Raw genomic sequence first — 12,494 nt, forward strand, 5'->3', positions numbered from 1 at the left:
GAAATCCAAAGGTGTAACTGCTTTGAACAACTAATTTGTAATTTAACAAAATGAATCCCAGCAGCTGGTACGATGGCCAGTGACTGGAGAGAGGAAGGCGGGAAAATGAACCGACACTATTCAGTGTGTATATGTGAAAATGAAAGTCGAAGAATTGAAGGGATGGGTAGGGTCACGAGAGATAGAGGAGAGTGATGAAAAGGATGACACTGATCAAGATGCACTGTACTCATAAAGTGACATGTTGAATTGTAACCCTTTGTACAGCTATGTAAAATGACTAAATCATAATAAAACAGACTCATACAAATCAGTAAGGAGTCTGGAGGGGGAATAGAGACTCAGACTGAAAAGTGATCACATGTACTAATATTAATGTTGGTAAATTTGTATCACTTCGTTGGAAAGCTGACTTATTCAATGATTTTGTCATGGCATACTTGATGTGTATAATTTTAAATATGTGTAAGAATGTGCATCAAGTGTCATTCACAGCAGACAAAGTTGGAAATGACACAAATGCCCATGGACAATAGAATAAATAAATGGTGTGGTATTTTTTATTGATTATTAACTTGCATTAAAAAAATAGAAACAACTGCTACAAATATCGATGACTCTTGGCCTGGAGCACAGCTCAAGTATAACTTCCTATCAAGTACAAGGCCTTGTATTTTTTAAAAAAACATGGATGGACGGACCTCAAAAAACACTACATCGGGACAAAGTAGACACAACACTTCAGGGATGGCACAATTCATTTCTATTATGTTTATTTTGCATTAGCTTGCAGTTGTAACATGAAGAGGTTTGCTGTGGTATTTCCATCCATGCACATAATGCACTATAAACAAATTCACTCCCTCTACCATATTCTGTTACTCTCCTTCCTCCTCCCAACTTAAATTGGCATTTGGTAGGTTTCATTATGCTGAATGTATATGTTCATGTACATATGCTGAATTTGTATGCCACATTCTTTGATCCTCTTTACTCCTCAGTATCCTCCTCTTTTCTTCCTCGCTTTTACTGATTGATTCCTTCCTGGACAGTATCTCTCTTTTACATTTCTGCCCCATTACTATCATCATCATCATTTTAGGTTTATATTTTCAAAAGGAGCAAGCACTTTTGAGTTTGGCTTATCTCACTCAACATGATGATCTCTGGTTCCGTTCATTTCCCGGAAGATGACATAGATTTGTTCTTCTTTAATGCTGAGTAATAGTGTGTGCATATGTGTGTCCATTCATTGATTGTTGAATACATTAGCTGACTCCGTAGTTTGCCTAGTGTGACCAGAATCCCCACAATCACAGATCTGTAGGGGTTTACCTTAGACACTGATATGTTGTCTTTGGATCCAGGCCCAAGGGTGATATAGCAGGAATATTGCCAGTCGTTTTCAGTTTTCCATTTTTATGTCTTGGGCAATTAGAATTTTATCCAGAAAATGACTACTATGCCTATATCTTCCAGAGATTTTCTTGTTTTTCTGTACTGATTTCAAAGTTTCAGGTCTCACGTTAAGATCGTTAGTGCGAGGATGAGTGAGCTACATATACGGGTACACATTTTGATCAATTGTTTGGAACGTTTGGATCACAGCTGGTTACTAACTTACTCACTGTTTGTGGAGAGAAGGTAGCCTGTGGTGAGCATGGACATGGACTCCTGGAAATGGTCACATGGATTGTGAGCCTGAACCCTGGCCCAGTTGTCCTGGATTTGGGGATGACAGCATGGACCAGATACCTGGGAGAGAGTATGAAGAATTAACGATCTGTGTAACCCATATTATTGCCAACCAACAACATTATTGCAAGAGAGAATTTATACAACAGAATATAGGATGTTCACCAGTCTCTCTGCTAATCCACTGCAGTGATTGCCTACGCGGCAACAAATGCAGTATCCATGGCGACAGAGATAAAAGTTTTGCAAGAACCCAGTAGCATTGGCTGCTTGTCCATAAAGCTGCTGGGCTTTGCTGCTCTGCTCTGCAGAATGTCTGTCCTCCATCAGCAGAGGACAGATTGGGTCTTTAATCTATCTTTCTCCAAGGAGATCAATAATTCCATTGGTGGCATGATGATTGCCACCAATTCATTTCATTCAGTCTGAGTAAAGTGATGATTTATTATGATTACATGTATATGTATATACATCGATTCAATGTAAGGATTTGCATTTTCTATCTGCACTACATTGTCCATTTTAATGGCCCTATATGGAGGCTATAAAAGCATCTTGCTTATGGTTGGTCTCTGGCATCATGTCACACCAGTTTCAATAGAAATGACAATGAGAACATTGCCTAGAGATTCACGGTTCCCAAAATGCATGTCTCAGATATTGTTTATGTGTGACTCTAGGGCTGAGACACAGCTTAAGGAACAGGTTGTTGACCACAGCTTGCAGACGTAGAGTGCTATTCTTTATGTGCACAATATAATAACAGCATAAGTCTTCTGAAGTCTCTGAAGGGACACATAGGTTCATTCCCATTCCTAAGGGTTGAGAGAACAGGTGCTAGCCCTTTGCTTCTACAGAGCTTTGTCTTTCTCCTGAGAGCCAAGTACATACTTAACAAGGAACAAAAATCGTCAAAAGTAAGACTCACACAGTCCTCGTGCTTCCTCCATTCTTTTCCCACTCAGATAGATGTTCCCCAAAGCTTCCACTTCCCCAAAAAGAGTATCCAAGCATCTGCAGATCTGTGCTCAAGGATGGGGGAAGGTCCATCTCAAGTTGTCTAGTCATTTAGGCCTTATTGTTCAAATTTGTTCCACCACTGACTTTGGAGTACTGTGGAAACTAGACCATACTGAAAGGACTATGGCTAAAGGAATGCATGTCCAGGTTTTATTTCACTGTCAAACAATAACCAGATTCCTATTTCCAAAGTGTTTTCCAAGTGTTTGAGATGGAAGAAAAACATAAAAATTATGAAACTAGCTGGACACCAGTGGCTCACACCTGTAATCCTAGCTACTCAGGAGGCTGAAATCTGAGGACCATAGTTCAAAGCCAGGCCAGGCAGGAAAGTCCATGAGACTCTTATCTACAATTAACCCCTAGAACATCAGAAGTGCCACAGTGGCTCAAAGTGATAGAGCACTAGCCTTGGGTACCAAAGCTCAGGAAGAGTGCTCAGGCCCCAGGACTGACAACATAAATTATGAAAGTGTAATGAATTACATATTGAGGTATTTATGAAGGCAAGTTGATCCTAGGATATGAGGTTTTATATGTACGCCATGAAAGTATCACCTTTCCTTATCTTAACATAGGAGCATCTTAGTATCTCTGTAGCTTCCTCAGAGACAGAAACAGGCAGATGCAATCCTCTGTGGGGCAGAAGAAGAACGGGAATTGAGTTCTTCTCATCTCTATAGTAACCACATTGGCACCAGTGGAATCTGTTTTCTCCTGTGTAGCATAAGGTTCTCATGACATTTGGGAGAAGGGTAAATTAATAAAGACTTTCCTTCCGAAAGATATCTTGTCTTTGTCTTTGGCCATTCTGAGATCCAGCAGTACGGTTTCCAGTACCATCAGTGAATTTAGCCACCTGGCAGAAAGGTTTCTGCTTGAAGAAACCTTTCATTGGGATCTATGTGCAACGGTCATCTCTAGATACCCAAGTTTCCTAACTGTCTTTGTAAGTTCTGGCCAAATATCATTGGATGTTTGTTTGCTTTACTTGTACACCTTAATATCATGAGGAAGAACATTTCAACTCTCTTAAGGCTCAAATTCTCAAACGCTCACATCACCCATTGGCCATTTTAGATCATAGGAGAATCTAAGCAAAATAAATGAATGGTCACCAATAGAAGATTAATCAAAATATGATTGTATTATTATAATCAGCATATTAATGGTATTTCTGACTTATAGAATTTTGAAGGTGAAGAGTTATGTGTGAGAATATGAATTTTACTTTAAAAATAAGATATAAATTGTTACATATAGAAGCAAGTGAAATATGTATAGAAAGGATTATTTATTTATTCATTCCTTTATTACAGTCTTATAATGTCTCAAGTCTGAGCAATGAGGAGAAGCTCAGAGTTTAACCACTGACATCTCTACCCTAAGAATACTGGTATATACAAATTTAGAAAATCAATACATATCTGCATGTTATTTTATATTTTCACCAATTTGAGCTATGCCATGTATCATCGAAATGGTGGTAGAAGAGGTCCAAAGAGTTTTGATCATTTTTGAAGCCTTGAAAGTTTACTTTTATGATGATTTAAATGCTCATTTCCACTATCTCTCAGACAAGTTGACTTTATGTAAAAGACAGGAATAAATACAAAACAAGAAGGGCATATTATTTTTGTACCTCAAGTATAGAGTTAGAAGAATCATTTAGTTCGATGTCTTTAGAGAAGACGAGCTATTGTCAGTCACCTGCAGAGACATGCCCGTATTCTGCACTATATGTCAATGATACTGTATTCTCATGTGTGCATACAGCATGTTACACATCTGTTCAGTCATTCACATACATTCTACTCTAACGCATTGGGACACCTAAATAGTAAGCAAGAAGACTCCAGGATAAAATTGAGTCTTTTGTCTTCAGAAGAGATTTTTGTGAGATACTGGTTGTTGATGGAGAGGTGAAAAGTGTGGACAGACACACAGAGGGAGAAGGAAAGAGCCCAAAGTGCATTTGTTCAACGATCTATTAACTCAAACATACTCTGCCTTTAATGAAACCTTCCAATTCAAATGAAAGTTGATAGAGTTTTGAATCTTTGGTATAACTGATAGAGTTATACCTAGAAAAGAAGGAGAACTACCTGGATAATATATGTGAGGAAAAGCAGAATTTATTCGAAAAAAATATATGGTTTGGTTCACTGAATTAAACATAATTATGGAGTACATTAAATGAGACAGCACATTATTTTAAAATTGCAGATTCCCTTAACATATTTAAAACATCATAAAAACATACGCACTTGTAGCATATGTGTGCATGTCGAAATATACTTTCTTATACATGCATAAGCCTATATACTATACAGAGTATATATTAGATACATGCATGTCATTTACTTTAGGGTTTTCAAATAACATGATTAAATACTCGTTAAGCGACAGAAGAATTCACTACAACTCCCTCTTATCACTTCACTATCCCGGAAAAGGAGATCATACAAGTTGAGTATGTGTCTGAACTCTTCTCCTAGACCCTACTAATGACTCCAGTTTCCTCAGTCACAGGGGTATGGAAAGCAATAGGACCTCCGTCACAGAGTTCATCCTTCTGGGGTTTCCTGTTGGTCCACGGATGCACTTGGTCCTCTTTGGCTTCTTCTCCCTGTTCTATGTTTTCACTCTCTTGGGCAATGGCGTTATCCTGGGGTTCATCTGCCTGGACCCCAGACTGCACACCCCTATGTACTTCTTCCTCTCCCATCTGGCTGTCGTGGACATCGCCTACGCCTGCAACACGGTGCCCCAGATGCTGGCCAACCTCCTGCACCCAGCCAAGCCCATCTCCTTTGCTGGCTGCATGGCGCAGACCTTTCTCTTCCTGACCTTTGCTATCATCGAATGCCTCCTCCTGGTGGCCATGTCCTATGACCGCTACGTGGCCATCTGCCACCCTCTGCGCTACACGCTCATCATGAGCTGGAGGGTGTGTGTCAGCCTGGCGACGACCTCCTGGGCTATCGGCGTCCTCCTCTCCTTGGTTCATTTAGGGTTACTTCTACCTCTACCCTTCTGTAGGCCCCAGGAAATCAACCACTTTTTCTGCGAAATCATGGCTGTTCTCACCCTGGCCTGCGCAGATACCCGCGTCAATGAGATCCTGGTTCTGGCCGGGGCGGTGTTCGTGCTGGTGGGGCCCTTCACCTCCATCGTGGTCTCCTACGTGTGCATCCTCGGGGCCATTCTGAGGATCCAGTCCGGGGAAGGGCAGAGGAAGGCCTTCTCCACCTGCTCCTCCCACCTCTGCGTGGTGGGGCTCTTCTACGGCACAGCCATGATCACGTACGTGGGACCCAGGTATGGGAAGCCTCAGGAACAAAAGAAATACCTCCTGCTCTTCCACAGCCTCTTCAACCCCATGCTCAACCCGCTCATCTACAGCCTCCGCAACGCAGAAGTGAAGAACAGCCTGAAGAGAGCGCTCAGAATGCAGACCGAGTCCTAAGAGGAGCGCTGCACCCACCCACCCACCGTGGCTAGCCCGGACCACGGCTTTGAACTATTATTGGGAGCAGGACAGTTGCCTGGGACCTTCCTTCGCCATTGGTGAGATGATGCGCTCTAGAAACAGATGTTCGCAAGTATGATCCGTAGCCATGCTGTTCATATAATCAAGGCTGCAACTTTTACACGATTCCTCCGAGTTTAAGGACCCAGCACCCTAGCTCTTCAAAGTGTTTCCTTCAAAACACTATTCCCCCGGAAAGGGATTTGCGAAACAGCTGTTATGGTCAAATATATTGTGAAAGCTTTCATGTTGGATGCCCCTCTCTAGGAGTCACAATGTATGTGAGCATTCGCAAAACCTGTAAATTCTTTGGTTAAAAAGATAGTAACACTAGGGTTTAGCCTTTGTTTTCCAAACTTATTTGAATATAGGATCTTTTTTTCATACATACATTTTAAATTTCCTGGACTAAGGATATCTTGATGTTGATTGACTCCTTGCAAAGGCTTTTAGAAATTCTGTACTAGGGCAAGTGACTTTTCTTCTTTCCAAGGTGAGCTGCTAGAGAGGACATATGTTTGAACACACTAACTCAGCTTGGGAATGTATTTGGTTATAGAACATGAGGGTCACTATTCTGCTCTTCAGTGGTGGATGAGTAAGAGGTGATGAATACAATCATCTCCTTCAGCATGAATCATTAAGTCTCTCAAGAAATAAATTCATAGGGTTGGGAATACAGCCTAGTGGCAAGAGTGCTTGTCTTGTATATATGAAGCCCTGGATTCGATTTCTCGGCACCACATATATAGAAAAAGCCAGAAGTGGCACTGTGGCTCAAGTGGCAGAGTGCTAGCCTTGAGCAAAAAGAAGCCAGAGACAGTGCTCAGGCCCTGAGTCCAAGCCTCAGGACTGGCAGAAAGAAAGAAAGAAAGAAAGAAAGAAAGAAAGAAAGAAAGAAAGAAAGAAAGAAAGAAAGAAAGAAAGAAAGAAAGAAAGAAAGAAAGAAAGAAAGAAAGAAAGAAAGAAAGAAAGAAAGAGAAAGAAAGAAAGAGAAAGAAAGAAAGAAAGAAAGAAAGAAAGAAAGAAAGAAAGAAAGAAAGAAAGAAAGAAAGAAAGAAAGAAAGAAATTCATAGCTCGATACTGTTAGCTCATGGCTGTATGTAATCCTAGCTAGTCAGGAGGCTATCTGAGGATCATGGTTCAAAGCCAGCTCAGGTAGGAAAGCTGTGAAAGTCCATAAGACTTTTATCTCCAGTTACACACACACACACACACACACACACACACACACACACACACACACACCCAGAAGTGAAGCTGTAGCTCAAGTGGTAAGGTTCTAGCCTTATGCAAAAAAAAGCTCCAGCCCTAAATTCAAGCCCCAGGATTAGCACAAAAAGAAAATAAAAGAAATAAAAATTCATTCAATTTTAGCATCTCAGATTAACAACTAATGTGGAATTTGACATATCACTGTTTGATATTATCACAAATATACTATTTACAAATATTCTTATCTATTTTCCTATTCTTGAATACACAAGAAATCAATATTAGATCTTCTGTATTAGAGCTTTAAAAATAAAAAGAAACTTGGAAAGAGTCAGACATTATTACTTACACAGGTAAAAAATGGTGTCAACTTCATATGCTACAGAAAACATAACTGTAAATGATGCATTTTACATAGTTACAGTTCTGTACCATAAACATTTATATTTACTTCACCATCTTCAATTGGGTTTTTACTTTTAGAGTCTAAAATAACTTTCATAACGGATGACCATATGATATTAAATATAGAAATCAGATAGAGTGTCAGGATATGTTCTTCTAACTTGTGCAGTAGCCCAGAGGGACCCAAATCACAACAGGATGTGTGGATGCCCGCAACTCCCTGACTGCTCCATCCAATCATCTGAAGACTGGGATGGCAGCAGTGCTGGGGACCATGAGATCCAAAGGATGCCAAGTGTTCGGGAACCTTAATGAGGGCTGGTGTCTCAGAGGTGTGCCCTGTGGCCATCTGTGTTTCCTGATTGCCTTGCTGGGGAGGAGAGCAGAAAAGGAGGACGATTGCTTTTGTCTTTTCCTCCCAGCAAGCATGGTGTCTCAAAGCCCAGCACCTCCGCCGAGCCATCTGGAACTGCCAGGTAGGCCCTTGGAGAATCAAACTCCTTTCCTGAGGATTCTGCTGCCTCTCAGTTGGGAACAGAAGGGACAATTCTGCAGCTTCACAGCTCTGAGGAAATAGAACCCGTGTCACGGCCTGCAGGGGCTTCCCTTCTGAGGGCCTTGAGTCCAAATGCGGGAACTGACAGGGTCACCGGCTCTCATCCATCCTCCCGGAAAGGCTGAAGTCATAAGTGTTGGGTTAACTTTCATGGTGTCGCTGACACCATTTCAGGATCAGGAGGAGAAATGAAATCTATGTATGGGAAACAGACATGCTCATTATTCACAGTCTACCTAAATTGTTTTGAGAATGATAGTGGCATGTTTGAGGGAGAAATTGTGTAGCATTTGACTAGTTTTATTTTGTTTTCATTTTGCAAAACTATCCATGTGAAAAAGATTTATTTGGGAATGATGACACTAAACACACACAGATAAAGAATTTCTACATTATGCATTTAGGTAAAATACTTGAAATATTTTTTATTATAGGAAACTAAACAAAGGTACTTCTTAGTGTCCTGCTGAGTTTCAGGGAAAATAACACGTATTGGTTATTTTATAAATTACAAATTCAATTCTGCCATACTGTATCTATGTCATATACTTACCTATCACTGAACATAGCATGAAAGGTTGAGTCAGATACCTTGAATATTTGTGTAATATTAGATTTTCTATAGCCTGGAGGTGAGTCTTTGAGGTGGGGATGGAAAGATAACAGCAGAGCCCAAGCTGTCAGAGAGTCATGTAATAAAATTGGAGAGAGTTGCAATACCCAAAAATTCATCGAGATTTATTTTTAGGGGTTCTGTAGGTTTTGTGTCAACCTTTTCATTTTATCTCTTGCCTGGTTCCCAAAGCACACTTTCACAATAGCATCTTCCTGAGCCTAAAGCCATCAATTTCTTATGCATTGCATTTCTCCAGCATTCAGAACACAGGAAGCAAAGCACTATGAAAGTCTAATCAATTTTTAACAGATTATTGAATAGGTTGCCATCACAGCAAAGTGATTCTCGGTTCTTCCTGCTCCAGGTTTAATACCTCTGTGACGAATCTAATATAACTCAAAATTCAAATAGCATCTATAAAAATAACTTACCTCATATGCTTACTGCATATAAAAACTTGGAAATGATTAACAACAGATTATTCTAGTAATTCTGCTTCACTCATGCCTACTACAGTGAAGGTCATCATGCTACACCCATCTATACTCCACCAAAAGCTACACACCCATCTATACTCTGACAAATGTTACACCACCGTCTATACTCCACCAAATGCTACACCACCGTGTATACTCCAAGTTGATCCCTATCCATCTTTTTCTACTCTTTCTCTACACCGCAACCTCATAAACCTAACTGCATTTGAGTTCACTGTCTAGCCAAATCCTGCTGCTCTGTACTGCAAGATTGTATCAAAATACCATGAGTGGGTTTCTGAAAGCCCACTGAATTCTCCAGTCATAACCTTCCCAATAGTAGGTCATTTCTACCTGTGAATAGTTACTTTCATTAGTTTTATATGGGGTACAGGAGTGGCTTTCTCAGAATGCAGTCACGTTTCTTACTTCAGCACTCCTTGACATCTTCGTTGGTTATAATGACGGCAAACTAAGTGTTGACCAATTCTAGTGCCGTTCCTCCTACAAATTGTGGGAAGGTAGCAAGGCCCAGGTGATTTCTTTTCCCTTTTAATGACACTGATTAATGTTTATGCTAGAAACCACAGTGGATTACAATATGATATATCGGGGAAGTTGTAATTCCAGGCTAAAGGACAAACTCAATAATTTTACATACAAAGCAATTTGTAGACCAAGTTCCTTATCACTCAATTGTCAAAGATAGTACTAATTCTCTTTCATACTTGTGTGTGAGAAGCCCTGAGAGAAACTGCATGTCTTGGTTATTCTGTTTGTTTGGATTTATTATTAATTAATTGCATCCATTCCAATAGCTCCAAGGAACTAATCACTGGTGACACATTCTGCTCCCAGAACATTTAGGCTGTGGACAGATGCTTAACTTAAATTTCTAGTAAGTAATGTTTCACTATTAATTAATGTCATCAACAAAGACCTTCATAGCAATTGTAATAGTCTCTAACATCCTTAATACCAATGCTATAATAAACAAAATATGCTTTTTTAAAGAATTGGGTATTTTCAAAGAATTGGGTGTCATAGTTATCTGATTCTTCCTTTCATAGTGAAATGGAAGGAAATGAGACAATAGTCACCGAACTCATCCTTCTGGGATTTGGTCTTGGTTTAAGGATTCATATAGTCCTTTTCTGGACTTTTCTCTTTCTTCTATACAATCACATTACTGGGCAATTGCGTCACCTTGGGGCTCATCTGTCTGAACTTCAGACTTCACACCCCCAGGTACTTCTCCTAGCACCTGGCCGTCATGGACATCTCCTATGTCTGCAATGTGGTGTCCCAGAGGCTGGTGAATGTCCTGGACCAGCCAAGCCCAGCTCCTTTGCTGGATGCATAACACAGACATTTCTCTCTCTGCCTCTTGGGCACATAGAATGTCTCCTTTTGGTGATGATGTCCTATGACCGGTACGTGGCCATCTACCACCTGCTCCAATACTCTGTCATTGTGAGCTGGAGACTCTGTATTTTCCTGGCTATCACTTTCTGGCCCTGGTTCATGTCATTCTCATCCTGAGGCTGCCCTTCTGTGGGCCTCATGAAATCAACCACTTCTTCTGTGAAATCCTGGCCGTGCTCAAGCTGGCTTGTGCTGACACCAGGCTCAATGTAGTTGCCATCTTTGCAGCCTGTGTGTTCATCCTAGTGGCCCCCTGTGCCTGGTACTGGTCCCCTACATGCGCATCCTGCTGGCCATCCTGAGGATCCAGTCAGGGGCAGGCCGCAGGAAGGCCTTCTCCACCTGCTCCTCCCACCTCTGCGTGGTGGGGCTCTTCTTTGGCAGTGCTATCATCACATACATGGCTCCCAAGTCCCGCCATCCTGTGGAGCAGCAGAAGATCTTTTCACTGTTCTATAGCCTTTTCAACCCCATGCTGAACCCCCTGATCTACGGCCTGAGGAATGCAGAGGTCAAGGACGCCCTGCGGAGGGCGCTGTGCACGGAAACCCTTTCCCACTTGGGACATTTGACTGCCTACACTCTAGTCTGTAATCTTACTGCCCAATTGCTGCTAAATTTCATGAGGACTCTCATCGGTGCGCTTTATGAAACAAGCATGTCCCCTCTTCATTAAGCAGGAGTAAATCTTAATGTCTCCAGTCCGCTTGGAGATAAAATTTTATCAAATATGATTTTGCCGTTTTTTCCTAAATTGTAGATTTGTGAAATGAAAAAATATTTGAAGTCATTTTCTAGGTGCAAAATTTGAAGATCTGTCACTAATCTTTTTTTTAACTATTGAAGCTTCCTGAAAACATGTATTGTAAGCTTTGGAAGGAATAATGATAATAATTAATAATAAGAATACAAGCCCAGCTACACAATTGTCCATTACCTCAAATTGCACTTTCCCAATCCAAGAATTGTCTAGACATATACAACTATTTGTGCTGCATATATGAAAACATTTTATATGAAAATCGTGAACTCATGTTAGTGAGCTTACTTTGTAGGCTGAATGGAGACCCTGATAAAAGTAATTTCAAATTACAAGTTTATCAGTCTATTGCTTCATTGTTAGCTAACAAAGAAGGAAAACTGGACAGTGTCTCCATATAGCCCTAAAATGAGTGTCAGATAAAGCTATCTGGGTAGATTTAAGATTCCTCAGAAAATGTAAAACATTGAGCTGTAAATATAGACATACACAAACACACACACACATACACATACACATGAATGTATGTTTTTTCATGCATCTTTCCATGATAACTTCTGATTTTTTTAACCAGACTGCATTATTTCTCACCAGTGAATGTCCTGCCCCTGCAATAGGAAAGATTAATTGTGAGTGTCGGTACCTAGCTTAGTATTCATCTGTGTTTGTGGATTGATTTTTCTGATTCAGTCATTCTAAAGAAAGTGTGCCCTACATTTGGAGTTTACCAAGAAATCAACCCAACTCTTAATTACTGAACATAAATGGATATTTGGGCAGAGCACATGAATCC

The 12,494-nt window shown here is 40.5% G+C and overlaps 1 protein-coding gene and 1 pseudogene across 1 annotated transcript; both read left to right on the forward strand.

Moving 5' to 3' along the window:
* Positions 1-5,251: 5,251 nt before the first annotated feature.
* LOC125345899 (olfactory receptor 13-like) lies at positions 5,252-6,184 on the forward strand. The gene has a single exon (XM_048337965.1). The coding sequence runs from the start codon at positions 5,252-5,254 to the stop codon at positions 6,182-6,184; it is 933 nt and encodes a 310-aa protein (XP_048193922.1).
* A 4,605-nt stretch (positions 6,185-10,789) lies between these two features.
* On the forward strand, positions 10,790-11,617 carry LOC125345692 (annotated as a pseudogene).
* Positions 11,618-12,494: the final 877 nt, after the last annotated feature.

This window comes from Perognathus longimembris, chromosome 2 (genome assembly GCF_023159225.1).
Source record: "Perognathus longimembris pacificus isolate PPM17 chromosome 2, ASM2315922v1, whole genome shotgun sequence".
NCBI classification, from domain to species: Eukaryota; Metazoa; Chordata; class Mammalia; order Rodentia; family Heteromyidae; genus Perognathus; species Perognathus longimembris.